Source organism: Phoca vitulina, unplaced genomic scaffold, assembly GCF_004348235.1.
Source record: "Phoca vitulina isolate PV1807 unplaced genomic scaffold, GSC_HSeal_1.0 scaffold116, whole genome shotgun sequence".
Taxonomy (NCBI): domain Eukaryota; kingdom Metazoa; phylum Chordata; class Mammalia; order Carnivora; family Phocidae; genus Phoca; species Phoca vitulina.
The window spans coordinates 622,183-649,837 of record NW_022589819.1 but is presented as its reverse complement, the minus strand read 5'-3'; the positions used below and the strand labels follow the sequence as shown (position 1 = coordinate 649,837).

Genomic DNA, 27,655 nt, shown 5'->3' with positions numbered 1-27,655 from the left:
GGAAGGAAGGAAGGAAGGAAGGAAGGAAGGAAGGAAGGAAGGAAGGAAGGAAGGAGGGAAGGGAAGAGAAGACAACCTTTGCCATCTCTCCTGGCCCCACCAGGATTCACTGGCTCGCGGTGTGAGGAGGACATCAATGAGTGTGGGAGCTCTCCCTGTGCCAATGGGGGTCAGTGCCAGGACCAGCCCGGATCCTTCCATTGCGAGTGTCTCCCAGGTGAAGCAGGGCTCAAACGCTGGAGGGGAGAGTGGAGGCAAAGGGCAGACTTCCGGGCAGGTCCCTGATCCTCCTGCTGTGCCATAGGCTTTGAAGGCCCGCGCTGTCAGGTGGAGGTGGACGAGTGCCTGAGTGGCCCATGTCCGGCTGGAGCCAGCTGCCTGGATCTCCCCGGAGCCTTCTTTTGCCTCTGCCCTTCTGGCTTCACAGGTCAGCAGGGGAGGCGTTAGAAGGGACTGGCCGGAGAGTTGAGCCCATCTGGGGTGGGGCAGAGGTCACTGCTGGGTATTCGAGGGTTGGGATGTGAGAAGAGAAGGAGACTGGAACCCCCTGGAGTTATTCCATGTACAACCTGCACAACCACACAAGCTGGGGCTGACTGCAGATGTTATCTGTAGGGCCCACACCGAGCCCGACATGAATGGTGTGATTAGGGTTCATCAGGAAGCCATTCATTTGCTTATTTAGCAGGAACCTATTGTCTCCTCTGCCAGACACAGACACAAGTGGAATAAGAGAGCTGCTCTCCTCAACTGGCTTTAAATCCAGTGCAGAGAGACCAAGAAGTCTCTTGTCGGTTATGGTCCAAAGGTGCTCTGGGAGAGGACTGCATAGGATTCTATAGGAGCACAGAGACCAGCCAACCAGACTAGAGATAAGAAGGCTTCATGGAGGAGGTGATGGCTGAGCTGAGTCTTGAAGAATGAGTAGGAGTTTGTCATGATAGAGTAATTGCATGTTTTAGCTGCAGGTGAAAAGCACACCCTACTTAAGGAGCCACAGGACATCCTGAGCTTAGGGTGCAACAGAGCAAACCTGAGGAGCGCAGCAGTAACAGGGAAATCGTGTCACACAGGGCCCTGTGTGTCACCCTGAGGAAGTTAGACTGTATCCTGAGGCAACAGGGAGCCACTGAAGGACAGCTTCATGGGGAGTGAGCAAGTTATATGTAAGAAGTGGCTTTGGCCCCATCGAGGACACGGAGGGACTCTGTTTTCTCTCTGACCCATCTCCCCACCTCAGGTCATCTCTGTGAGGTTCCCCTGTGTGCCCCCAACCTGTGCCAGCCCAAGCAAAAGTGCTATGATCAGGAGGACAAGGCCCCCTGCCTCTGCCCCGATGGGAGCCCCGGCTGTGCCCCCATTGAGGACAACTGCACCTGCCACCATGGGCTCTGTCACAGGTAACCCTCCAGGCCTCCCCACTCGCACCGGCCTCCGGTCCTCCTCAGCGAGGGCAGGATAAGACAGCCAGTGAGCCGCCAGCCTGTGGGAAATGACCAAGAGGGAAGAGGAAGGAGATGGCAAAGTGCTGAGCTCACCGCCAATGTGAGGGCGCGACTAGTGAGTGCAGTCCTGTGGGGGCAGAGTTCATAAACCACGGGTGAAACCGAGGGCTAGGGGGTCAGAGCAGAAAGAAAAGCATTAGATCCCAGGGCCAATTCATCATACATTAGACAAATATTGAGCATCTACTATGTGTGGATACTTTTCCAGGCACTGGGGGAACTGCACAGAACAAAAGAGACAAAATGTCTGCTTTTTTTTTTTTTTAAGATTTTTATTTATTTATTTGACAGAGAGAGAGCACAAGCTGGGGAGTGGCAGAGGGAACGGCAGAGGGAGAGGGAGAAGCAGGCTCCCCACTGAGCAGGGAGCCCAACTCGGGTCTCCATCCCAGGACGCTGGGGTCGTGACCAGAGCTGAAGGCAGACGCTTAACCAACTGAGCGACCCAGGCGCCCCGGCGTGTCTGTTCTCACGGAGATTTCATTCTAATGAGGAAAGACAGACAATAAACAGTTATAGGAGAAACATATATACATATTCTTACATATAGTATGGAAGGGGGACAATGCTGAGAGCAGAGCCACTGAAGAAAGGGGCCAGAGTCTCAGGACCAAAAAAAAGAGGTCCTAGGGGTCTGACCATCGGTGAGGGGAGGTGAAGAGAAAAACACCAGAAGAAGGAAAAACCCTCCCCTTTCTCTTCATGACCAGATCCTCATGTGTGTGTGATGTGGGCTGGACAGGACCACAATGTGAAGCAGAGCTGGGGGGCTGCGCCTCCGTCCCCTGCGCCCACGGGGGGACCTGCCACGCCCAGTCCTCTGGCTACAACTGTACCTGCCCCCCAGGCTACACAGGTGAGGCCCTCCCCACAGACATTCTGGGCTGGCCGCCCTCTAATCAAGGGCAAGGCCAGTAGAGACATGTGTCCAAGGACTCTGGGTCTGGGTCACCACCAAGGAGAACGGGGCATGAGCTGCAGGGAGGGAACACAGGTGATGTGCGGGAGACAGGAAGAAAAGACAAAAGATTGGGTGGGAGAAAATAGGGATGGGGATGAGGAGAAGGAAGGGGGAGGGAAGCAGAGGAAGACAAGAGAGAAGAGGATTCCCTTTCTCAGACCCCACTCATTTCCCTCAGGGCCTACCTGCAGTGAGGAGGTGACAGCTTGCCACTCAGGGCCCTGTCTCAATGGTGGCTCCTGTAGCCCCAGGCCTGGGGGCTATTCCTGCACCTGCCCTCTGAGCCACACTGGGCCCCGCTGCCAGACCAGCACTGACCACTGTGCCTCTGGTGAGTGCCCACCGTGTCCTCCAGCTGGGCCACGGGAGGATGGAGAAACTGGTCGGGGTGTGTTTGTGCCGTAGGAAAACAAATTAATTGGGCACCATGATGGGGTGCTGTTTTGACGGGGGCAGCAGGGGGGTGCATATGTCCTGTGCGTGGTGTGACTAAGGCCACAGGCCAGGTTACAGGCAAGGAACCCCACCCCTCACAGCCTCCTCTCTCCAGCCCCGTGCCTCAACGGGGGTACCTGTGTGAACAAGCCTGGCACCTCGTCCTGCCTCTGTGCTGCGGGTTTCCAGGGCCCACGCTGTGAGGAAAGGACCCGACCCAGCTGTGCAGACAAGTGAGCAAAGACCCCAAGAGGAAGGGAGGGAGCCCCTCAGCCTCCCCACCCTTCCTCTCCATCTCCTCTGGGGCTCCAGGCTGCCTCACACTCTATATCCCACATCCTTTCACTCTGCCTCCCTTTCTAGTTCCCCATCTCACCACATCACACACTCCCTCCCTTTTGATTGCCCGACTTCCTCCCACTGTGCCCTGTGTCTGTCCTGTTCCAGCCCCTGTAGGAACAGGGCAACCTGCCAAGATGGCCCTCAGGGTCCCCACTGCCTCTGCTCCCCTGGCTACACGGGAGGCAGCTGCCAGGTGAGGGGTGCTGAGCCAACTGTGCTGAGGCTGGAGGGCTCTGGTGGGAGGGTCTCTGGTTCTAGAAGACAGAGCAGGGAGCTGGGGAGAAGTATCCACAGGAAAGGGGGTTTGGAATCTGGGAGTGGAGGTCTAGCTTGAGGTTTGCATGGAATAGAAGGAATGAAAGGATCTCTGATGCCAGGGACTGCTCTGGGATGTGGGTATCAAAGGAAACCAGGGTCGGGGGGGGCTATCACCTGGCCCCAGACCATTCAGGAGAGAGTTTGAGAGGTGAGGATTTTGAGGAGCTAGCCGAAGACCATCTCTGGGCCTAAAAACATGATATTGTGTCCTGACTCATGCTCCCTCCCTAACCTCAGACTCTGATAGACTTATGTGCCCAGAAGCCCTGTCTACACAATTCCTACTGCCTCCAGACTGGGCCCTCCTTTCAGTGCCTTTGCCTCCAAGGATGGACCGGGCCTCTCTGCAACCTGCCACTGTCCTGTCAGAAGGCCGCTCTGAGCCAAGGTACTGACCCAAGGACCAACTGGGGAGCAGATAAAGAGAGAAAGAGTGTCCCCTCTACCTGATCCCTGAGGGCATCCACACACAACATTTGGCCAAAACAACCAAATGAAAGTCAAAGTAACACAGACCAAACACTACGACTGATTCTACAGCCTCACCCTCGGGGCAACCTAACACAACTCAACTTCTATCACCATGCTCAACACAACTCAAGCAACACCAACCAGTCCAGCCAACAAGACTCCAGGTTAACACAACTACCGGGACATAACTCAACGTGAAGCAACTCAACTCTGTCATTACTACCATAATGCATCTAGAGTAGATCACACTTAACCCAACTGCACTCAACTCAACTGCTGCTCCCCACTCACTTGGATGTTATGTCAACCCCCTTGTAAAAGAATACGCCCCTTATTCATATGAGGCTTAATAGGAGCAGAACTCAGGAAGGAGCCTCCTGTGGGGTTAGGGGATGGGAATCCCAGTGAGAAAACATCAGGGGATGCAAATTCAGGGGACAGACTTGAGCCATTAGTTAACCGCCCCCCTCCGAAGTTTCCTTTGAGTTCTTGCTTGCTTGAGACTTGTTTTAAACCAAGAATACAGTTGCTTATAATGGTCTAATAAGCTTAACAAGAGGTATCTCTCTCCATTCTGGCAGAACAGGCAGGAGGGGGATCTTGATGTTATAACCTCTTCAGCACCAGAAGTTACTGATTCCTCAGGCTCCAAGTGGCCTCCACCCACCCCAGGAATATTAGTGATCCCCAAGAGCCTCTCTGCTCCGTGTCTGGGGCCCCCGAGAACCTTTCCACCCCACTTAGCTGTGCCCATCCCTGTCTGCCTCTCTCCTCAGGCAAAGAAGTTTCTTCCCTGTGCCAGAATGGAGGCGTCTGCATCGACAGTGGCTCCTCGTATTTCTGCCACTGCCCTCCTGGATTCCAAGGTGGTGTATGCCAGGACAGAGTGAACCCATGTGAGTCCAGGCCCTGCCAGCACGGGGCCACCTGCATAGCCCAGCCCAGTGGGTATCTCTGCCAGGTGAGCAGGTCTAGAGAAGAGCGGGGAGGGGAGACAAGGGTGGGCTGCACAGGGCGGGGGGGGGCACTAGCACAGTGCCACTGGGCAGGGCACTGATGGATTCACCTCCTTTCCTTTCTTTACCCCACATATCCAACCCACCGCCAAGTCCTGTCCTTTTGCCTCCTAAATCTTTCTCAACTCTGTCCTTCCTCCTTCACCCTTTGTCCCATTGCCTGTGGGGCATAATCTGTGCAGGCCTGGAGCACCCTGTCCCTGCCCCCAAACTTGTCTGCCTGGAGGCTCAGCCTTTACTCCACCACCAGGGTGCTCTGTTGAAAATGTTAAGCTGACCTGTCACTCCCCTGCTTAAAACCCTTCAGTGGCTGCCCACCTCTTTGACAGTGAAGTCCAAGGCCCGAGTGACCCAGCCTGGCCTGACCCTCGGGTCTTATCTCGCCCCACCCCCACCCTCCTACTCTCTGCTCCAGCTGCGGCTGGCTTCCCTACACACCCCGTTTACCGGCTCTTCCGTGCCCTTCCTCACCCCTCTTCCACTGGATGGTGCCCAAGAGGCGCCTTGCTCAGGAAAATGCCCCTAACTTCTCTCCAGCCTGGGTTTGGGCCTCTCTTTGGTGGTTCCGGTCACTGAGCAGCAGAGGCAAAGCTGGGATTCAAGTCCGAGCAGCCTGATGCCTGATGCCAACTTTGGGGGCGCCTGAGTGACTCAGTCGGCATCTGACTCTTGATTTCAGCACAGGTCATGATCTCAGGGTCATGAGATCGAGCCCTGCATCAGGCTCCAGGCTGGGCATAGAACCTGCTTAAGATTCTCTCCCTCTCCCTCTGTGTGTGTGTGTGTGTGTGTGCGTGTGTGTGTGTGTGTGTGTGTGTCTCTCTCTCTCTCTCTCTCTCTCAAAAAAAAAAAAAGAACCCTGACTTTGAATAAAAGGCATGATGTGGATCCCCTAACCATTCTAATCTTTTTATTTTTTAACTTTTTGTTATGAACATTTTCAAACATACACAAAAGCAGTGTACTAATTAATAGTGAACACCCCTGCACCCATGACTCAGCTTTACCTCCCTTTTCCTGAGACTCCTTCCCTCAGACATCCCCAAAACACCCCGTTCACCTGCTTCTCCCAGCCCTCTGGCCACTCCCCGGATTCTCTGTAATCCCCTCTTTCTCCTCCTTTCTGAAGCCTTGCTGGCACTGTGTTCTTAGATGCTCTCCTTGCTCTTGCAACAGCTCAGCCCATGGTAGAGAACTTCATCAGTGACCCCTCTCCCACTGGCAGAATGGCATGAAACAATCCCCAAATGCTTCAGGGCACTGGTTAGGACATCACAGACTCGCACTGAATCCCAGCTCTGCCACCAGCTTGTGCAAGTCACTCAGTATTTCCAGGAATAGTTTGCCTTTTCTGTAAAGTGAGAATCAAATGAGATAACACACATGCAGGGTTTGGGGGAGAGTTTTATGAGGTTATGTATAAAAATCATGTAATAAGTGCTAGCTAGTCTCTCTCTTCTGGTTGAATGAGAACTTCACGGAAGTGGGGAGGAGCTCTAATTCTCTTCATATTCCTAGTGCCTAAAACAGTACCTGGCACAAAGTAAGCATTCAGTAAATGCTGACAAATTAATCAATAAAGGGGCGCCTGGGTGGCTCAGTCGTTAAGCGTCTGCCTTCGGCTCAGGTCATGATCCCAGGGTCCTGGGTTCGAGCCCCGCATCGGGCTCCCCGCTCAGGCGGGAAGCCTGCTTCTCCCTCCCCCACTCCCCTGCCCCTGCTTGTGTTCCCTCTCTGGCTGTTTCTCTCTGTCAAATAAATAAATAAAATCTTTTAAAAATTTAATCAATAAAGCATGACAGAGCCTGGTGGAGGTGTGGCTGGGGGAGGGAGGTCTTACCAAAAACGGAGCTATTGTTTAGTGGCAATGCGCCATAAGATGCTTTGGGACTGCTGGAGGGGCTAAGTTGCACACCACTGAACGACTGTGTATCATGGAGTTGAGACAGAGGGGTTAGGCTACACAGGGCTGTGATGGATGGTGAGTTGAATGATGCTTTGAACTGGAAGGTGGGAGAGAGCTGGGCAGACGATCTTGAGCTGGGTCCCCTGTAGTGTTGGGATGGGCTGGATAACTGGTTCCCTGTCTGACCCTCTTTGCCCACAGTGTGCCCCAGGCTACAGTGGACAGAACTGCTCGAAGGAATCCAATGCTTGTCAATCCCAGCCCTGTCACAACCATGGGACCTGCACCCCCAAACCTGGAGGCTTCTCCTGCACCTGCCCTCCAGGCTTTGTGGGCCTGCGCTGTGAGGGGGACGTAGACGAGTGTCTGGACCGGCCCTGCCACCCCACAGGCACGGCAGCCTGTCACTCTCTGGCCAATGCCTTCTACTGCCGGTGTCTGCCTGGATACACGGGTGAGGCCTGGGAGGGTGTGTGTAGGCCCCTCTGTGGCACAACCGGGCTCACAATCCCCACCCACAAGGCAACCTAGTCATTGTGTCCATCCCCCTGCCTCCACACCCCACCCCAGAGAATAAGCCCCAGGATCCCTCTGCCTGCGCAGGTAGAGTGCTGGGTCAATTCCCAGGAATGAGCTAGGAAGGAGGCAGTGACCGAAGCAGGGTGTGACATCTAATCCCACCCCACCACAGGCCAGTGGTGTGAAGTGGAGACAGACCCCTGCCAGAGCCAGCCTTGCTCCCATGGGGGGTCCTGTGAGACTACAGCGGGACCACCCCTGGGTTTCACCTGTCACTGCCCCCAGGTGAGTGACTGCAAAGCTGTCTTCTCTGTTGCCCCCAGCACTGATGCAAGGTGAGAATGCCTGAGCTGGGATCCTAGAGGGGAATTCTTGGCGAAAGCTAGCCCATGCTACGGGGTGAGTGACTCAGAAGCAGTTCAGGGGGAAAGGCAGGACCAGGTGGTAGCATGAATGGAATTTTCAGAAATCATGGGCACTGCCTAAGAGAAGGTCCCAAAGTCAAGCTGGGTGAGACCTTGGATAAGTTCTTTTACCTCTCTCTCTGTGTGTGTGTGTGTGTGTGTGTGTGTGTGCGTGTGTGTGTGTGTTTATGGACCTCAGATGCATGAAATCGGGTTAATCATAAGCCTTGGTTCATGATACACTAACATCATTGGTTTGTGCACGGCCTTCTTTGTATTTTTCTTATAACGTAACACCCATAAACCTAACCTAAGAATTACAGTAGCAATGATAACTCACATGTACTTATGTCTTCCTCTATCTTGTTCCCCGTCCAGAGAAAGAGAAAGTATATAATCCTAAGTCTAAAGATGAATTTAATTACTACCACTCTCTAAGTGCTTAGTCTCCTAGGTTGTTGCCACAGCTGTGGTTCATCCATTTGCATCACTGTGTAATATGTCATTGTGTGAAAATACCATGGACCATGGTTTCAACATCTATAAAATGATGAACGTGATGTTCTCTGAGGCCCCTTCCAGATATGAGACTGTAGAACCCTCTGAATTATCTTAACCCAAGAGTTTGCTTGGCAGGGGGTAGAAAGAATAATACAAGGGCCTCCCCCAATCTCTCTCTCCTCTCCACAGGGTTTTGAGGGCCCCACCTGCAGCCACAGAGCCCCCTCCTGCGGCCTCCATCACTGCCACCACGGTGGCCTGTGTCTGCCCTCCCCCAAGCCTGGCTTCCCACCCCACTGTGCCTGCCTCAATGGCTACGGGGGCCCTGACTGCCTGATCCCACCAGCTCCTCGCGGCTGTGGCCCTCCTTCTCCATGCCTACACAATGGCAGTTGCTCAGAGACCCCTGGGCTGGGGGCCCCAGGCTTCCGATGCTCCTGCCCTCCCAGCTCTCCAGGGCCCCGGTGTCAGAGGCCCGGAGCAAAGGGATGCGAAGGCAGAGGTGGAGATGGGGCCTGTGACGCTGGCTGCAGCGGCCCTGGAGGAAATTGGGATGGGGGAGACTGCTCCCTGGGGGTCCCGGACCCCTGGAAGGGCTGTCCCTCCCACTCCCGGTGTTGGCTTCTCTTCCGGGATGGGCAGTGCCACCCGCAGTGTGACTCTGCAGAGTGTTTGTTTGATGGCTACGACTGTGAGACTCCTCTGGCCTGCACGTGAGCCTGAAACCCTGACTTGGGGGTTGGGGTGGGGAGGGCAGGGTGAGGCAGGAGGAAGGACAGATACCTCTGAGGGGGTTGCAGTGTGACCACAGCCTCAGGCTCCGGGGAGTTTCCACCCTAATAACTGTTGCTAAGTAGGGGTAGAAGACACTAGGCTCCAGCCCAGGGGAGGAGGGCAGCATCAATATTTAGCATGGGGACTGGGAAGGAGGGCACTGCCTCTGTCTGGGCTCCTCTCTAAGAGCTGTGGGAGCTCTGGCCTCAGGCCTCTTTCTCTATGCCCCGTTGCCATGGAGGATCTCCCCTAGCAACCAGCACCCCTGAGGGAAAAGGGCCTTGGACTCTCCTTCAGGGAGACAGGAGAGCTTGGGATGGTAGGGAGAGGGGACAGTCTTAGGAGACAAGGGCGTCACAGACATTAGAGGGTCTGGGCTACCTGCCATCCAGGGCCTGACCAAGCCCACTGCTCCGGAGCTCTCCCCACTTAGCAACCAGTGCCCTAGAGGCAGTGGAATATCAGGCATCTCTCTGGAATGAAGAAGGGGGTCAGGTTTCTTTGGGGATCCTGAGTCCCCCTCTCCTCACCCCACAGTCCAGCCTATGACCAGTACTGCCACGATCACTTCCACAACGGGCACTGCGAGAAAGGCTGCAACACTGCCGAATGTGGCTGGGATGGGGGTGACTGCAGGCCTACAGATGGGGATTCAGAATGGGGGCCCTCCCTGGCCCTGCTGGTGGTGCTGAGCCCCCCAGCCCTGGACCAGCAGCTGCTGGCCCTGGCCCGGGTGCTATCCCTGACTCTGAGAGTGGGGCTCTGGGTAAGGAAGGATAGTGATGGCAAGGACATGGTGTACCCCTATCCTGGGGCCCAGGCCGAAGAGGAGCTAGGAGGAGCCCCGGACCCCTCACATCAGGAGAGAGCAACCCCTCACACACAGCCTGTGGGCAAGGAGACAGACTCTCTCAGCACTGGGTAAGAAGGCCGGGCAGGGGGATGCGGCAGACACCGGTTTTTTGATGGGTGGAAGGAAGGGAGCCAGGGACCAACACAGGGGTCTCTGCGGCACCTCCCCCACAGGTTTGTGGTGGTGATGGGTGTGGATTTGTCCCGCTGTGGCCCTGACCACCCTGCATCCCGCTGTCCCTGGGATCCTGGGCTCCTGCTCCGCTTCCTGGCCGCCATGGCAGCAGTGGGGGCCCTGGAGCACCTGCTGCCGGGACCCCTGCTGGCTGCCCATCCTCGTGCTGGCACCGGTAGGTGACCCCCCTCCTCTCCCGACCTTGCTCCCAGACCCACTTCCATGCCAGCAAACAGCAATGGAAGCCAAATGACACAGGATTGCAGGGACCCCAAATGTTCTGTGTGGAGACTGACCCTCGTGAACCTCTCATTCTCTAAGTGGATCTCCTCATGGCCCATTTGCTCTTCAATCTCCTTCCTCATTTCCCTACGTATTTTATCCTAACCTTTATCATCTGGTCTATCCTCTCTACTAAATCCAATCATCCCTGTCAAACAGCTCATGGTACACGAGAGAATCATAACCCATATAGCATTTACTACGTGCCAGGCCTTGCTCTAAGGGCTTTACAGTATCAACTCATTTAATCCCCCCAACAATGCCATGTGGCAGGTACTATTATGATTCCCACTTTGCAGATGAGGAAACTGATGAAAGAAGTTACTGCACTTGCCCAAAGGTCTCAGAGTAGTGCCCAGCCTCACGAGAAATGGTCTCTTTTTGTGACTGTCTCTCCCACCAGCACCACCCACCAACCAGCTTCCCTGGCCTGTGCTGTGCTCACCAGTGGCCGGGGTGCTTCTCCTGGCCCTTGGGGCTCTTCTCGTCCTTCAGCTCATCCGGAGGCGGCGCCGAGAGCATGGGGCCCTCTGGCTGCCCCCTGGGTTCATTAGAAGGCCTCGAACTCAGCCGGCTCCCCGCAGACGCCGGCCTCCCCTGGGTGAAGACAGCATTGGCCTCAAGTAAGAGTGAGGAGGAAAGGGGCTCAGGGAGGGGACTCTTTCCTGTGGAGATATTTATGATCAGAAGTTGATGACAGAGGAAGGGGAGAGGGGGAGGAAGGCTGCTGGAAATCCTGGGGACCCTGAAGGTCCTCTACCCAAACACCCCCTTCCAGGGCACTGAAGCCAGACGCAGAAGTTGATGAGGATGGAGTTGTGATGTGCTCAGGCCCCGAGGAAGGAGAGGAGGTGGGCCAGGTGAAAGCACTGGGGCAGGAATGGTCCTGAGGTAATGGCGGAGTTGAAGGGACGGGTCACCCTTCCTTCACTGATTTTTGTTCTGATCCTAAGGCTGAAGAAACGGCCTCACCCTCCAAGTGCCCGCTCTGGCCTCTGAGCGGTGACTGTCAGGAGCTCCCCCAGGCAGCCATGCTGACCCCTCCCCAGGAATCGGAGATGGATGTCCCTGACGTGGACACCCGTGGACCCGGTATGTGAGCCAACCCAGACCAAGAAAAGGAAAACTCCCTTTGGCTCTTTTAGAATCAGAAAGCCTTTTGATATTAGAACTGAGAAAATTAATGTTAGAGTTAGTGCCTTAGAATAGTGAGTCTTAAAGTGTGGTCCCAGGACAGAAGAATCAGCATCACCAGGGAAATTGTTAGAAACACAAATTCTCAGGCTCCACTCCAGAACTACTGACTCAGAAATTTGAGACATTGGAGAATGTGTGTTTTAACCAGCCCTCCAGATAAATCTGATCCAGACTCAAGTTTGAGAACCACTGCTTTAGAATGTCTAAGAATTAAGGCCCACTGGCTCCTTTTACAGATGATGAAACTGAAGCACAGAGAAAAGTAAAAAAGTCATTTGACGAAAGCCACACAAAATCAAGAGCCAGAGCTGGGCTTCCTGACACCTCAGGCTATGATTCTCCCTGAACCTCTATGTTCTCCTCCTCTCCCAGTTATGTCCTTTTGACTGACTTATCTCCCATTCCTCATGTCTCCCACCCACAGATGGGGTGACACCCCTGATGTCAGCAGTTTGCTGTGGGGGAGTGGAGTCCAGGACCTTCCAGGGAGCATGGTTGGGAAGCCCTGAGCCCTGGGAACCCCTGTTGGGTGGAGGGGCCTGTCCTCAGGCTCACACTGTGGGCACTGGGGAGACGCCCCTGCACCTGGCTGCCCGATTCTCCCGGCCAACCGCTGCCCGCCGCCTCCTTGCCGCTGGAGCCAACCCCAACCAGCCAGACCGAGCAGGGCGCACCCCTCTTCACACCGCTGTGGCTGCTGATGCTCAGGAGGTTTGCCAGGTCAGTGCACACGGGGGTCGCTAAAGGGAACAGGGGGCAAACTCCTAAGTAAAGCTAGGCAAAAGCAGCCCCTAGGGTTTGGCAGAGAGGAAGGTGATGTAAGATTGGGGATCTGAAAGAGAAACAACAGATGACCATATACGGATTTGGAACTGATTAAAGAGTGTGAGCTAGCAATCCAGGACATACCAGGGGTCACTGGCCCTCTCTGGACCCCCAGCTCCTACTCCGCAGCAGACAGACTGCAGTGGATGCACGGACAGAGGACGGGACCACAGCCCTGATGCTGGCCGCCAGGCTGGCGGTGGAGGACCTGGTTGAAGAACTGATCGCAGCCCAAGCAGATGTGGGGGCGAGAGATAAATGGGGTACGGATCTGGAGAGGTTGGTGTTGTGCTATGGAGAAGTGGCACAGATGGGGTGTGAAATAAGATGCAAAAAAAGGAAGCAGCAGAGGGACCAACTGGAGACTGGGGGATTCCCTCCCACCTAGCTGTCCCGGTGGTAAATCTGCGGGGCGATGTCAGTATGGAACTCAACAACATACACACACTGCCCTAGCCCACTGGAAACTAGGCTGAGGAAGGAGTGTCTGGGAGAAGGGAGAGAGGTCTAGTGGGGGGAGGTCTCCCGGTCCCACCGAGCCCAGAACAATGCCCCATTGTCCCTCCCGCGCGCCGGTGACGTGACGAGAAGCAAGGCTTCCTGCCGGCCGGCGGTCACCCGGGCAACGCTTCCGCCTTTGAGGGAACCCCGCGGGCCCAAATAAGTCCTTCCCCCAAAACCAGAATCCGTGGGAAACAGGAACCCAGGCGTCTGTTCCCCAGCCTCGGAGTAACAACCACCCACGTCGTCCCCTAGGAAAAACCGCGCTGCACTGGGCCGCCGCCGTGAACAACGCCCGGGCCGCCCGCTCCCTTCTCCAGGCCGGAGCCGATAAAGACGCCCAGGACAGCAGGGTTAGACCGGGAGCTGGTTGCCTACAAACACAAAACAAAACAGGGCGTGGGAGAGGCGGAAAGCGCGGGAACGCCACCCAACCTGAAGGGGGAAGGGCCAGTGGCCAAGTGGGTGGAGCCCGGAAGAGCCACCCTGTGGGCGTGGCCCGCCCTGACCTCGCCCCCTGGCTGTTTCTTCCGGCATAGGAGCAGACGCCGCTGTTCCTCGCGGCCCGAGAAGGGGCGGTGGAGGTAGCCCAACTGCTGCTGGGCCTGGGAGCGGCCCGGGGACTGCGGGACCAGGCCGGGCTAGCGGCCGGGGACATCGCCCGCCAGCGCAACCACTGGGATCTGCTGACGCTGCTGGAGGGGGCGGGGTCACTGGAGGCGCATCACAAAATCACGCCGGGCCGGGGGGCGGGCCCCTTACCCCGCTCGCGGACCGCGTCGGGAAGCTTGCCCCCGCGTGGGGGCGGGGCTCTGTCGCGCTGCCGGACGCTGTCGGCCGGGGCTGGCCCGCGTGGGGGCGGAGCATGTCTGCAAGCCCAGACTTTGTCCGTAGAATGGGCCGCGCGTGGGGGCGGAGCCTACTCTCATTGCCAGAGTCTTTCGAAAAGAGGAGCAGGGGAAGGCCCGCCCCCCCGGAGCCCGTAGGTTTTCTGCAGGCATGCGCGGGCCTCGGCCCAACCCAGCGTTAGTGCAAGGAAGATCCGGGGTCGCTTCCGGGAGCGGGGGTGTGGCCTCGGCTGATGACTGGCCCTGCGATTGGGTGACCCTGGGAGCCTGCGGCCCCACCTCCAACACTCCAATCCCGCCTCCCTGTCTTACGCCGTCCCCGGAGCGGGGATCGCCTCAGGTTGCTTGGGGTCCCCCGACCCACCAAGTAATACCTTTAAACGCGGGAGGCGAGGGTCAAAAATAGGACGCTACGTGACAGGGAGGGATCCTGAAAGTGGGCACCCATTATAGGACAGTCTGGAAAGACTCCAGATTTTAAGATCCTGGAGCCCCAAAAGTGAGGGGTCATGAGTATGCTGTCCCTCCCCAAATGAGTGTTTGCCCACTCCGTCTTCCACGTAGAGAAACTGCAGCATGGAAAAAGGGTTTAGGGTGCTGGAATGACGAGGGCCCAGCCCTTCTCCCAGAAAACAAGGGTGAGAGGCTACGGAAGGGTGGAGTGGAACTGGGGAAGTACTTCTGAACTGGAACCAGTAACTGCAGACATACAGGATGTAAGACGTTCTTTCCTGTATATGGTATCCAAAGGAAGCCTCTATCACCCATTACAGCCACCTCTCACAAATGGCTGACAAATATTTATTGAGTGCCCACTATGTGCCAGGCACTGGTGTAGGTGCTGAAGTGGGGGGGGGGGGGGGCAGGGACCACTCCGGCTGATGATTCCTTGCACTCTCCCCACTTCCCTCCTCAACAAACCATCGCAGGGATGAGGCGCCATTCTTCTGGTCACCACTATATTTAAGAACCTCAAATCTGTCAACCCATAATAAAGCTTATTTGAAGTCTTAACCTTTTTTTGGAAGAGTTGAGTGGAATGGGAAAAAATATGGAAATGACTGCATAGTGTTTTCAGAATTTTGTGCCCTACGGTCAAAGTCATCCCTTTGGATGGAGGCTTTAAGTACAGTTCAAAAACAAGAATAAGTAGATTTGGGGGTACTGTGTTAATTTAGAGTATCATCTGAAGGCAGGAATCTCTCATAGCCCAGGGAGAAACCACACACACACACACACACACACACACACACACACACACACACACGACCATGCATATCCTTTGTCTTCTCCCAAGGGCATTTAGTTATTCCTAAAGCCTCAAATTGAGGAAGATGGAGAGAGCATCTCAAACATTATCCACCTTTCAGAACCATGGTTATACCTCCTTAATGGTGATGGACCTGAGACATGGAGGCATGAGGCATTTTGGCTTTCAAGCTAATAGTAACTACCATTTATTGAGCATTCAATATATGCCAAATACTTTTATCACATTTAATCCTCACATCAACCCTACAAGGCAGGTGCTGTTAAAATTCCATTTTACTCTTTGAGAAACTGAGGCACAGAGATTTTATTTGCCCAAGATTTCGAGGCATTAAGTGGTAGAACCAGATCTCTTCATCACATTTCATGCTCCAAACCACTCAGCTGTAAACACAATATGGCAGGTTGCCATTTAGGGGTCCTAAAATATCTCAATCCTGCTCCCACCCTGGTGCCAGGCAGCCTGACCAGCATTGAGACCAAGCCAGGGAGGTGGTTGTCTCCCTTTTCTATTTCTCTATCCTTCATTCATGACCAGAGGAAAGTTTCCCCTGACCCTCGTCTCACATTTGGTACATACCTTGTACCCTGAATAGACAGTAAGCACCTAGAGGGCAGGGATAACTATTCAATGCATATTTATTGAATACTTACCATGTGTTGGAGCCACTGCTAGGGGTATATGTATATGTTTGAGGGCCCAACATCCCTGGGTCTCAGTCCCCTGCTTCCCACTGGAACCATGCCCCTCCCAGTCCCCATAAGTCTGTGGGAAGCTGGGACACAGGGGAGGGTCAAAGCCTACATCAGGGTCCTCTTAGGAAAGGGACCTGGGGGCGGGAGGGGGGTTCTGAGGAGTAAAACCACTTCCTGTGTAGCTAGTTCCTGTGTTGACAGAAAGAGCTTAAGGGGAGGAGGGGAGTGGAGAGAACAGAGCCTGGGCTGGGGGTCTACTGAGACTCGAGAAGGCCAAGAGTCCTTCCCCATCATGAACCCCCTCCACTACTGCAGCTGGAAGAGCTTTTCACAGTCTCTGTGCTCCCCTGGGGCAAGAGAGGTCGAGCAAGCAGTTTGGGTGGGAAAAGAGAACTGGAGGAAGTTGACAGGGATGGGCGGGGCCCGTGGGGGGGGCTGACCAGGAACCCAGCTTCCTGCTCAGTACCCAGGCATCCAGCCCCTGGCTCACCCCCACCCCTTCCAGCCCCCACTCCCCTCAGGAACCCAGGGTTCCAGCCCTCCTCCCAAATCCCTGCTACCCCTCCCCCATCAGTTTCTCCCCCCCAGGGGATGGAGGCCGAGAGACCCCAGGAAGAAGAGGAAGGTGACCAGGTGAGCTGCGCACCGGGTCGGGGAGGCTGACACTGGGAGAAAGGGAGGTGAGAGGACCTGGGGCAGCGACGTAGTAACAGGGGACTCAGGGGACTTAGAAGGGCTTGGGCAAACTGAGGCAGGAACAGAGACACACAGAGAGGAAATGGGCTGTTGGCCTAGCCCCCCGCCCACCACACCCCCGCCTAATTGGACCGGATGTCTCCCAGGATCAGGGCCCCCATCAGGATGAGCTTGACTGGCCCCCTGTGAAGACCACCGCTCGGCCTTGGCGATCTGCTCCTCCGTCCCCTCCTCCTCCAGGAACCCGCCACACAGGTACCCTCATCCGCCCAGGGAGCTCCCTGACCATGGTGCCCACGTCCTTCCTGATCCCATTACCAAGGCCCCCTCCATCATGGGCCCTCTCCCCACCTCCTCCTGACTCCCCATTACACCCCCTCAGCTCTGACCCCAAGTGCCTAATCACCTTGCACCACCAACCCTCCTGTCTGCCAATTTCTCTGGGTCTCTGAGCCCTACCCCTCCTCTCCCCAGCCCTGGGGCCCCGCTCCGCCTCCCTGCTCTCCCTACAGACTGAGCTCCTTCTGGATTTGGTGGCTGAGGCCCAGTCCCGCCGCCTAGAGGAGCAGAGAGCCACCTTCCACATCCCCCAGAACCTCCCAAGCATAGCCCCAGCCCCACTCCGGCCTCTTGAGGACAGAGAACAGCTCTACAGCACTATCCTCAGTCACCAGGTGAGACACCTCCCCAGAAGGCAAGACTGAGGCTTCCTGGTCCCTTGGCCCTTGTTGTCTTTTGGGCCCTACCCCTCCTTCTCCCCAGCATCTGCCCCCTTGCCAGGCCTAGTCCCCCCGTGCCCATCACAGGTGTCCCCTATACCCCTTCACCAGCCTTGGCTCCTATCAAGGCCTGTTCCTCTTAAAACCTCACCAACACCCTCCCTTCCCTCCACTCCTTCAGTGCCAGCGGATGGAAGCCCAGCGGTCAGAGCCTCCCCTACCCCCAGGGGGACAGGAGCTCCTGGAGTTGCTGCTGAGAGTTCAGGGTGGGGGTCGAATGGAGGAGCAAAGGTCCCGGCCCCCCACACATACCTGCTGAGACTTCAGCCCGCCCCTACCAGCCACTCCGCACTCCTGGGGCTCAAAGCTGGGCAGCCCAGCTAACCCTCAACTCCTGCTTCACAGGGGCACCAGAGACTGGAGGACCCAGGAGAAATCTCAATATTCATCACCCTCATCCACTTCTCCTGGGAATGGAGGGGGTGAAAGTCCTCAAACCCTGGGCATAGTCAAAGTAGGATGTCATTTAACTCCCTCCCCCAGTATGTAGGAGCTTGAAGCAGTGAAAGGATCCCAGCCACTGAGGGACACCCCACCCCCTCCTCTGATCCCAAGTAGTGGCAGTAAGTCCTGAGCTGTGGAGACACCCCCAGTAGTCTAGGCACTAGGCAGAATCTGAGGGCTCAGGCCTCCATCTCCCAAGAAAAGGCAAATCTCCCAAGGTTAGGGCCTGCCAGACAGTTCCACCCTCCTTCTCAATAAGAAGGGAGAGGGCATTACAAAGAGATAGATCATTCCCCCACCCCACCACCAGCACCCCCAGCCCCAGGACTGAGGGGCCTACAGGCTGTGAATGGACACTTAGCACTGCCCCCCCCCCCCAACCTCCCCACTGCTGCTCTGAGTCTGATGTTTTGGTTGTATGAATAAATGTAATTCTCCTCCGAACTGAAGAAGACTGGTGTTTGGGGCTGCGGGGAGGGGGGGGCGGGGGGGGCGCGAGGGAAGGGGGGAGGAAGGTGAGGCCAGAGGCCGCCTCTCTCCCTAGTCTGGCGAGAGGCCAGCTCCCCTCCCTGGCTGGTTAATTACTGGCTCATTAAGCAACGGCTGGAGACCTCCCTAATTATACCCCCCCAGCCCCCCTCTCCTGGTTTTAATTAAGTAGAACAGGGAGGGGAGTCATTAGGACAAGAAATATGAACTGAGCTGTCTGTGAACCCAGGCATTCTAGCGGCCAGAGCCCACAACACCTAGATCCCTAATTCGGAACCCAGGTGGCGGCCCCCTAGCCCAACAGGCCCCGCTTCCCAGGCCGACGACATGCAGCCCCGGGGCCTTCGCGTATTTTCCCCGAAGGTCTAGTCTCCTCCCCTCGTCCCCTCTTCCCTCTCCCCTCCTCCACTCGGTCCCAGTTCCTCTGTTTCTGTGTGTCTCTCTCCGCCCCCAGCTCCTCCCTGTTCCTCCTCTCTTCTCCCCTCCTCTTCCTCCCCGGCTCCCCTCCCCCAGCCTCCCTCCCTCGCTCCCCCCCCTTCTCCCTCCTCCCTCCTCCCTCTTTCTCTCACACACACCCCCGCTTGGGCCTCCTCTCTCTCTCCGGCTCCATTTTCTCCGCCGCCGGGGGCCGGGGTCTCCTGTGGGGGGGCCCAGCCGGTACCCCAGGTCTCCCTTCAGGGCCAGGGTGAACCTCCGGGGGAGGCGGGAGGGGGAAACGGGTGGGGGTTGGGGCGGAGGGAGCAGCGGCCCCACCGAGTTTGGGGGGGGGAAGTAACCAGGCGGGGGGAGGGGCGGAGCAGGGAGGGGGCCTCAGGGCCCCCCCCCCCAACTATGGACGAGCGGCTGCTGGGGCCGCCCCCTCCAGGCGGGGGCCGGGGGGGGCCTGGGATTGGTGGGTGGGGAGCCTGGGGGCCCTGGCGAGCCTCCCGGCGGCGGAGACCCCGGTGGGGGTAGCGGGGGGGGTCCAGGGAGGCCGAGGGAAGCAAGACATCGGGGACATTCTGCAGCAGATAATGACCATCACCGACCAGAGCCTGGACGAGGCCCAGGCCAAGTGAGTGCCCCCACCCCGGGACCCTACACAGACCCAGCTGAAGCCCCATTCACAAGCTCTGAATCTTCTGGGAGTCCCCACCCCCACCCCCCCACTCCAGGACCCTCTCCAGGATCCTACAGCTCTCTTCTCTCCTTACTCCTGGGAGCCCCAAGATAAGCCATCCCTCTCAAACCTCCCTTCACCACCAGACCCTGAAACCTTCAAAGAGGGGAGCCCAGGGTGGTCTCACCCCCCCCCCCCCCTCTCACCCCCCCCCCCCCCCCCCATACTCCCCTGGAACATCCTTCCACCTCCAGAGCCCAGTTCTGGCTCTCAGACTAAGAAACTGCTATGCTGTCTTCTTAACTCTCCACCCAGCCCACCCCCATCCTTGCCAGCCCTCAGCCCTCCCCAAAGCTCCTACCACTCCTCTCCACCATGGCCCAGCCTCCAAGGGTCCTCACCCAGCCCTTGGCCCCTGCTCAGCCAGAAACTAGGAGTATCAGAGCCTCCTGCCTTGCTCAGTCCCAGGACCCTCCATACACCTCTGTACTGAACTCCCCCGCCCCCTCTCTGGCACCTCAAACTCTGACCCTTCTCACAATCTCCATCTCTTTTCCTCTGAAATCTACCTAGTCACCCTGGTGTCGGCAGTCACCCCCAAATTCCCCTTCTATCCCCCTCTAGGCCCATTTCCCACAGCCCCGTGCGTGCCCACGGTGCCTTTTATCTTGCTGCCTGCACCTTCCCTCCCTCTTCCTAAAGCCAAGCAGCTTCCCCACATCTCCACATCCCAGGAGCTGATCTCTCCCCAAGAACCGCCCCCCAACTCCGTCCTGTCCCCACCCCCACTTTCTACCTCCCTTCTTGTTCCCAGGCTTCCCCTCACCCTCATGGTCCCCCCCACCCTGCCCTGCCTCTGTTCCTGTAGCTCAACTGTTCTTTCCCCTTCCTCCCTAGGAAACACGCCCTCAACTGCCACCGCATGAAGCCTGCTCTCTTTAGTGTCCTGTGTGAAATCAAGGAGAAAACCGGTATGTGGGTCCCCCCCTGATTCCTCACCTCTGGGGACTGAACCCTGTTCTTTCTAGGACTCAGGCCAAGAGTTTGACATCTTGGGGCCCTGAGGACAGTAGGGGTTAGGGAAGTTGCTAAGGGGAATTGGGGAGGGAACCGAAGCCTGGAAACTTGGGTCTCCAGGAGACAGCAGGAGGGCTGAGCGCTGGCTGTGGGTTCCCTGAGTCCCTAAGTTCACTCGCCTGCACGCTAGGCCTCAGCATTCGAAGCTCCCAAGAGGAGGAGCCGGTGGACCCACAGCTGATGCGCCTGGACAACATGCTTCTGGCGGAGGGTGTGGCTGGGCCTGAGAAGGGGGGGGGCTCAGCGGCAGCAGCTGCAGCCGCTGCGGCCTCCGGGGGCGGCGTGTCCCCTGACAACTCCATCGAACACTCCGACTATCGCAGCAAACTTGCCCAGATCCGCCACATCTACCACTCGGAGCTGGAGAAGTATGAGCAGGTGAGGAGACCAGGCTGGAGTGGGTGAGAGGAGAGGCTCTTGCGGGGCATCCCCAGGCCAGAGGGCCCCTCCTCACAGCCCACCGGCCCCCGCTGCAGGCATGTAACGAGTTCACAACCCACGTCATGAACCTGCTGAGGGAGCAGAGCCGCACTCGGCCTGTGGCACCCAAGGAGATGGAGCGCATGGTGAGCATCATCCATCGAAAGTTCAGCGCCATCCAGATGCAGCTCAAGCAGAGCACCTGTGAGGCCGTCATGATCCTGCGTTCCCGTTTCTTGGATGCGAGGTGGGGCTCCTTCCCGCTCTTCTCCAAGCCTCTGGGCCACCACGTTACACAACATGGTACTCCGTGGCAGGGGCACCCTCTATAGAGTGGTGCAAGATGGAGGCCCTGCCAGGGCAGCCGTTCTCCTCACCACCGATCTCCCTCCTCTGCAGACGAAAACGCCGCAACTTCAGCAAACAGGCTACTGAGGTCCTCAACGAGTATTTCTACTCCCACCTGAGTAATCCATATCCTAGCGAGGAGGCTAAGGAGGAGCTTGCCAAGAAGTGTGGAATCACTGTCTCTCAGGTATTGGGGAGGCTTGGGGTGGGGGAGCAGTTTTCAGGTTAAAAGCTCTCTGATTCTACTGAGGGGCTTACAGGGAGAAGGGTCTGCACCCGACCCTCCTTTCTGCTCCACACCCCACAGGTCTCCAACTGGTTTGGCAACAAGCGGATTCGCTATAAGAAAAATATTGGAAAGTTCCAAGAGGAGGCAAACATCTATGCCGTCAAGACCGCCGTGTCAGTCACCCAGGGGGGCCACAGCCGCACCAGCTCCCCGACACCCCCTTCCTCTGCAGGTGGACCCCCACTGCCATCCTGGCTGGCTATCTTGCACACTTCCTGCCTTTGTCCACACTTCCTATCTAGGCAGGATCACAGCAGAGAGTGGGCCTTTTGGGGTGAGAGGGCCCTAGCTGAGATGGGGTGGAGATGTCAGGGGACAAAGGGCACCCCAGCGAAGTTACTTCTGCCTGTCTTCCAGCAAGTGGCCAGGGAGGGAGGGGGAGGCCCAGACACGGCCTGCTCCTGAGTGTTGCAATGTCTTAGGGATAAGTTGCGTACAGTGGCACATCCCCGAACTAGTTCAGAGGGCTTTTTGGAAACAGAACTGTGGTGAGTTTCCTGTCTGCCATCACAGGCTCTGTTAGACTCTTCCCTAATTACCCTCTCTGCTCCCCCAAGGCTCTGGTGGCTCTTTCAATCTCTCAGGATCCGGAGACATGTTTCTGGGGATGCCCGGGCTCAACGGAGATTCCTACTCTGCTTCCCAGGTCAGGTGGCCCACCTCCCCTCAAGCAGGGCTTTCCCAAACTCGGTTTCCCTCTCTTCAGAGTACGAGACTCCTCACTGTGCCATGCCCTTCTTTGCTGCCTGCAGGTGGAATCACTCCGACACTCAATGGGGCCAGGGGGCTACGGGGATAACCTTGGGGGAGGCCAGATGTACAGCCCTCGGGAAATGAGGGTGAGTGGACACCCGACGCTCCCTTTGTCCACCTCTCACCTGGACAGGATGGCCTTTCCCCTGGCAGCGCTCTCTCCCACACCGGACTGCCCTGCCCCAACCGACTCTCTCTTTTTCCAGGCAAATGGTGGCTGGCAGGAGGCCGTCACCCCATCCTCAGTGACCTCTCCCACAGAGGGACCAGGGAGCGTTCACTCTGACACTTCCAACTGATCTTGCCCCTCAGGGCCACAGGGGTGGGGGCCCACAAGGCAACTCTTGAAGAGGACGCAGGCATCCAGAGGACAAACCCCAGACACAGGAGAAGCACAAGACAGAGAAGGGCCAATGGGGTCATCCCTTCCCCGACCAGACTCTCCAGTGCTGGGGGTGCTGACTACGTGGCAGGGAGAATGGGGGCCCCTGAGGGGAGAGTGGGGTCTCTCTCCCCTTTTCCTTTTTTCAGTCTTTTTTTCCTCTCCCTCTCACACACAAACCACACACCCAGAATCCTGTTGTTCAGATCGCTTTCCCTTTGTTCTACCTGCCATACTGTATTCCATTTCTGTCTCTTTCTCTGGGCTCCCCCACTGCCCCTCCCCACCCCACTTATCTGCTCTGGAATCTGTGGAGAAGCCAGCCCTGCCTGACCAGAGATGCCAAAACTGGGGACACAACTTCTGGACAGAGGACATGGGCCATGAACCCTGTGCCTCCCCACCCCCTGCCCCTCCAGATGGCTTTATTACCTCATACGCAGCTCATCTTAAACCAATAGAATCGCTCGGTGGACGAGAGTGTCTGACTCAGATATCTACCTCGGAGGGAGTTTCTGCTACTTTAGGGAATTATTGACTGGGCTTTGGGGTTGATTGTTTTTTGTTTTTTGTTTTTTTAAAGGAAAGAAACGAAACCCTGGGATCCATTTGTACTTTATAAATTTTTTGTTGCTGTTATCGGTTCTTAATTTTTAGTTTGGGGAAGTAGATGTTTTTATAAATATATTGATTTTTTTTTTTTAATTTCTTACTTTCCCATGTTAGGGGTGATAGCCAAAGGAGTCATAAGAGAAAGGGGAACAAACTTGTAAAGAGGCCCACCTGGCTCCAGTCCTGTCCATCAGAAAGTGTGTTTAGCAGGGCACCAAGCCTGCCCCCCTCGCCCCGAAATCACTTACGTGTTCTTTGCTTGTAAGATCACTTAAGTGTTCTTTGCTTATGCAGGCAGCTCTCTGCTGCGTTTGGTGTGGAGGTAGTCGGGCTTGCTCTGCTGACCTATCCCCCTCACCCTACACACACGTACACACACACACAAACACACACAACCCTTGGGCAGGGCTGGACTCAGTAATTTTGAGGAAGTGCCACCTTCCCCTGTGAGTGACACGTCTTTAAATCTTCTTTTTAAACTACTATTTGCAGATTGGAGGGGGAAGAATGGGAAAGGGGTTATTGTCAAATATGTTAAATGTGGGTTGGGTTGCTTGTATATGTATCTCCCTCAATTTCCCCAGAAATGAGGCATTTTTTTTTTCTCAGTCCAAAATCAAGAGGGTGGGGAGAGAGAGGAGGGAGGTTGCAAAAAGCCAGGTATGGGGAAAGTAAAATCACCAATGTCCCATCCTTGGCCAGAACCCCACCATCTGAGCCCCTCAAACATCCTCAGGATTTTATAAGACTGTCATAGTGGGGAACCTCTCCTGTCAAAGGTCCAGACAGGACTGGAGGGGAGCAGATTAGATGTGTGATGGGTGGTGGGTGGGAGGCATGGGCCGGGGGCAGTTCTCTCCTCACTTGTAAACTTGTAGTTTCACAGAAAAGAAAAAAAAAAAAAAAAAACTCAGTTTTAAATAAAGAAATTTCTTTTTTCCCTGGGTTTAGTGGAGCATTATTTTCAAAAACATGAGAAACCCCAGAATAAAATCTTTCTCTCATAAAGCCCCAAACAGGTGTTTCCCCTGACTCCTCCCAGCCTTGCCCTCACCACCCAGGCCCCAGGGTTCATCCGAAACCCTCCCCAAGGACAACAGCCAGGCCTGAACCCTGTTGCCCAACCTGACCTAAGCAATATGGGGCTCCAGTCATCCACCAGGCAAGCCCTCAGTGGACTGACGGAATGAGCTGGGGGTCCTGAGTAATGACAGATCCTAGGAGGTCCACTCCCCACCCCCATGGATGTGGCTGTGCCCAGAGACTGGCAGTGCCTAAGGGTGGGGTGATAATTGTTTCTCCTTGTACCTGAAGGACTCTTGTCCAAGAAGCATGAATTCCTAGCATTCCCTGTGGCGGGACAGGATGGGAAGATGGGGGTAGGGGAGAGGGTGCAAGCCCCACCTAGGGCTAGGGCGGTGGCCACAGCAGTGACGGGCAGACAGAGCCAGGAGCCTGGGAAGGAAGCAGGATGGCAGCAGGGGCAGCGGCGGGAGCCTGGGTGCTGGTCCTCAGTCTGTGGGGTGAGCCACTCCCCCCCCCAACACACCAATCCTCCCCACAGAAAGCAATTCATCCCCCTCCCCAAATCTGCCCAGAACTTTCCTGGAACCCAGGCACTGCTTTTCAAGCTCCCTCCCCCATCTTGTCCTAGTTTTCTTAGCCCCCCCTTTCCCTCCTACTCCTCCACCATTGTACTGTCTCCCAGGAGCAGCAGTAGGCAACCGAAACATCACAGCCCGGATTGGGAAGCCACTGGTGCTGAACTGTAGGGGGGCCCCCAAGAAACCACCCCAACAGCTGGAATGGAAACTGGTAAGCAGGGCTCCTGCCACAGCCTCCCCACTCCCAGAGACCAGGGATGATTCGCTTCCCCACCTCCCCGTCTCATGAGTCCTTTCCCAAAGGACTTGCACTGTTCAGGCCCCTCTCCTCTGTCCCCAGAACACAGGTCGGACAGAAGCTTGGAAGGTCCTGTCTCCCCAGGGAGGCTCCTGGGATAGCGTAGCTCGAGTGCTCCCCAATGGCTCCCTCCTCCTGCCGGCAGTAGGGATCCAGGATGAGGGGACTTTCCGGTGCCGGGCAACAAGCAGGAATGGAAAGGAGACGAGGTCTGCCTACCAAGTCCGAGTCTACCGTAAGAGTTCCAGGGCCTTCTCCATGGCCCACCTCCCATCTAAGTAAAAGCCTTCAACCCCAGCCCTTGACTCCTTGGCCCTGGTGTGTGAGAACCTGTGACTTCAGCTGCCCCAGATCCCACACCCGTGCGTGAGAGTCTTCAAAGCTGCAGCCTCTGACTGAAATTTTCCCTCCTTCAGAGATTCCGGGGAAGCCAGAAATTGTCGATCCTGCCTCTGAACTCATGGCTGGTGTCCCCAATAAGGTAGTGGAAGAAAAGGGGGGTAGTAGAAAGCAGTCCTGAGAAGAGGAAGGGGGTGTAAGCTGTGTGTGTGTGTGTGTGTGTGTAGTGTGTAGTCTCTTATTTTCAAAGATGATGAAGGTCACTCTTTCCCCAGGTGGGGACATGTGTGTCCGAGGGGGGCTATCCTGCAGGGACTCTTAATTGGCACTCAGACGGGAAACCCCTCATACCTGATGGCAAAGGTAAGTCCCAAAGTCCCCCCTCCCAGCTGCTTTCTTTCTGATCCCTCCCCCCCCCCCCCCCCGGGGTTTTTTGCCTTTTCCCCCCCCCCCCCCCCCGATAGGAGTGTCTGTGCAGGAAGAGACCAGGAGACACCCTGAGACAGGGCTTTTCACACTCCAGTCGGAGTTGATGGTGACCCCAGCCTGGGGAGGAGCTCCCCACCCCACCTTCTCCTGTAGCTTCAGCCCTGGACTTCCCCGGCGTCGAGCCCTACACACGGCCCCCATCCAGCTCAGAGTCTGGGGTGAGTGGAGGCCCTCAGAGAGGGAAGAGTTAAGCCCATGGCCACTGAGACCACACACAGGTATAACTCTCAACTTCATGCCCTCTGCCCCAGAGCCTGTGCCTCCGGAGGTCCAAGTGATGGTACAGCCAGAAGGTGGGAAAGTAGTTCCCGGTGGTACCGTGACCCTGAGCTGTGAAACCCCTACCCAATCCTCCCTTCAAATCCACTGGATCAAGGATGTGAGTGACTTGGAGAGGGGGCTGGGAAGTAGACAGACACACCACTGGCAACTAGGACAGGAGGCCCATGGAGAGGCAGGCAAGGAGCTGGGAAAGATGACCGAATATCTGAGGATGTGAAGACAAAGACAGGAGTATGGGATGTGTGGAGATGTTGTACTAGTCTCCTGTCCCCTTGCTCCCCCCAGGGCATGCCCCTGCACCTTCCCCCCAGCCCTGTGCTGCTCCTGCATGAGGTGCAGCGTGAGGACCAGGGAACCTACAGCTGCGTCGCCACCCATCCCAGTCATGGGCCCCAGGAAAGCCCTGCTGTCCGTGTCGTCATCGGTGAGGAGACCTCTCTCCAAATCCCAGGGATCCTGGGGCTGGGTTAAGGGACAGTGTAGACTTCAGTTCCCTAGCCCATCCTGGCCCTGTCCCCAAGAACCACCCCACCCCTCCCCAGTGCACCCCATCCAGGCCTCCTCTGTCCCACCCAAACCCTCCCAAGAGAGCGGCCCAGCCTGTCCCCTCTCTCCTCTGAACTGAAGAAAGGGAAAGACTCCATCAGGGCTCCCACTAAATAGCCTTCTCTCAAACTGAGACCTTCCCTTCTAACTTGCTCTGACTTTGTCTTTCAGAAGCAGAGGAGGGGCCGATCGCAGGTGAGGGGTTGGAAGCAGATGGCCCCAACGTGACTGGGGGATGGATGGTCAACAAGAAAGGAATGGTGAGTGGTGGGGGCCCTCACTTCTCCCCATCTCTCTACAGGCTCTGTGGAAGGGCAGGAACTGGGAACTGTAGCCCTGGTCCTGGGGATCCTGGGAGGCCTGGGGATAGCCGCCCTGCTCATTGGGGCCATCATGTGGCGAAGACAGCGACGTCGAAGAGAGGAGAGGTGAGTGGAGAAAGCCAAACACCTCAGGCTTGGGACCTCCAGGCAGCAAGGAGGGGTGTGGGGGAGGAATGATGGAGTGCTAGAAACATGTGCAGAATTCTCCCCAATCCCCCTCCCCAGGAAGGCCCCAGAAAACCAGGAGGAGGAGGAGGAGCGTGCAGAGCTGAATCAGCCAGAGGAGCCAGAAGCAGCTGAGAGCAGTGCAGCAGGGCCTTGAGGGGCGCACAGCTAGACCCCATCTATCAGCCCCCTCTTCTCTTCCCCCTGCTCCGTTCTGGCCCCAGAGCAGTCGTCCCCTGGATAACCTGTATCCCACCTCACCAAACTTGCTTCCACAACCAGAGCCGCCCACAGCCATAAGTAAACACCTCGCCCATTTGCTCTCGTGCACGTGTGTGTGAGACACCCTCACCCCCTGAATCCTTGAGAGCCTTGAGGAAGAGAGGCTCACCCTCACACCTCCCCACACCACACAGATATTTAC

The 27,655-nt window shown here is 56.5% G+C and overlaps 4 protein-coding genes across 4 annotated transcripts in view; all 4 read left to right on the top strand.

The window, feature by feature from the left end:
* NOTCH4 (notch receptor 4) overlaps positions 1–14,846 on the top strand; it is a 22,177-nt gene extending 7,331 nt beyond the window's left edge. Inside the window, 22 exon segments of the mRNA XM_032398505.1 lie at positions 104–217; positions 305–427; positions 1,241–1,400; positions 2,216–2,361; positions 2,645–2,797; positions 3,017–3,134; positions 3,349–3,436; positions 3,799–3,949; positions 4,809–4,993; positions 7,156–7,408; positions 7,646–7,758; positions 8,568–9,091; positions 9,690–10,073; positions 10,179–10,354; positions 10,865–11,084; positions 11,240–11,321; positions 11,415–11,553; positions 12,083–12,378; positions 12,599–12,746; positions 13,240–13,337; positions 13,524–13,961; positions 13,963–14,846. Of these exon segments, the coding sequence (XP_032254396.1) occupies positions 104–217; positions 305–427; positions 1,241–1,400; positions 2,216–2,361; positions 2,645–2,797; positions 3,017–3,134; positions 3,349–3,436; positions 3,799–3,949; positions 4,809–4,993; positions 7,156–7,408; positions 7,646–7,758; positions 8,568–9,091; positions 9,690–10,073; positions 10,179–10,354; positions 10,865–11,084; positions 11,240–11,321; positions 11,415–11,553; positions 12,083–12,378; positions 12,599–12,746; positions 13,240–13,337; positions 13,524–13,961; positions 13,963–14,238 (4,385 nt within the window). The 3' untranslated portion in view covers positions 14,239–14,846.
* Positions 14,847–16,135: 1,289 nt separating this feature from the next.
* On the top strand, positions 16,136–18,152 carry GPSM3 (G protein signaling modulator 3). The gene is made up of 4 exons (XM_032398494.1): positions 16,136–16,430; positions 16,640–16,748; positions 16,968–17,167; positions 17,394–18,152. The coding sequence occupies exons 1-4, from the start codon at positions 16,389–16,391 to the stop codon at positions 17,529–17,531; spliced, it is 489 nt and encodes a 162-aa protein (XP_032254385.1). The 5' UTR covers positions 16,136–16,388; the 3' UTR covers positions 17,532–18,152.
* An 884-nt stretch (positions 18,153–19,036) lies between these two features.
* Positions 19,037–23,210, top strand: PBX2 (PBX homeobox 2). Its single transcript, XM_032398513.1, is given in 11 exon segments — positions 19,037–19,081; positions 19,083–19,172; positions 19,174–19,259; positions 20,202–20,275; positions 20,512–20,759; positions 20,858–21,048; positions 21,201–21,336; positions 21,457–21,610; positions 21,996–22,084; positions 22,191–22,277; positions 22,398–23,210. Coding segments are annotated over 11 exon segments (1,293 nt in total). The 3' UTR covers positions 22,491–23,210.
* A 1,419-nt stretch (positions 23,211–24,629) lies between these two features.
* Positions 24,630–27,635, top strand: AGER (advanced glycosylation end-product specific receptor). Its single transcript, XM_032398506.1, has 11 exons — positions 24,630–24,708; positions 24,894–25,000; positions 25,130–25,322; positions 25,504–25,568; positions 25,702–25,789; positions 25,891–26,073; positions 26,167–26,294; positions 26,483–26,621; positions 26,915–26,938; positions 27,045–27,171; positions 27,292–27,635. Exons 1-11 carry the CDS (start codon positions 24,657–24,659, stop codon positions 27,386–27,388), a joined length of 1,203 nt encoding a protein of 400 aa, XP_032254397.1. The 5' UTR covers positions 24,630–24,656; the 3' UTR covers positions 27,389–27,635.
* The last annotated feature ends 20 nt before the right edge of the window (positions 27,636–27,655 follow it).

Coding starts and splice junctions, on each gene's coding strand:
- GPSM3 (XM_032398494.1), top strand. CDS start 16,389: ATGGAGGCCGAGAGACCCCAGGAAGAAGAGGAAGGTGACCAG. Junction 16,749..16,967: donor TCCAGGAACCCGCCACACAG/GTACCCTCATCC, acceptor TCCTCTCCCCAG/CCCTGGGGCCCCGCTCCGCC. Junction 17,168..17,393: donor GCACTATCCTCAGTCACCAG/GTGAGACACCTC, acceptor CCACTCCTTCAG/TGCCAGCGGATGGAAGCCCA.
- AGER (XM_032398506.1), top strand. CDS start 24,657: ATGGCAGCAGGGGCAGCGGCGGGAGCCTGGGTGCTGGTCCTCAGTCTG. Junction 25,569..25,701: donor TGGCTGGTGTCCCCAATAAG/GTAGTGGAAGAA, acceptor CTCTTTCCCCAG/GTGGGGACATGTGTGTCCGA. Junction 26,622..26,914: donor TGCTGTCCGTGTCGTCATCG/GTGAGGAGACCT, acceptor TTTGTCTTTCAG/AAGCAGAGGAGGGGCCGATC.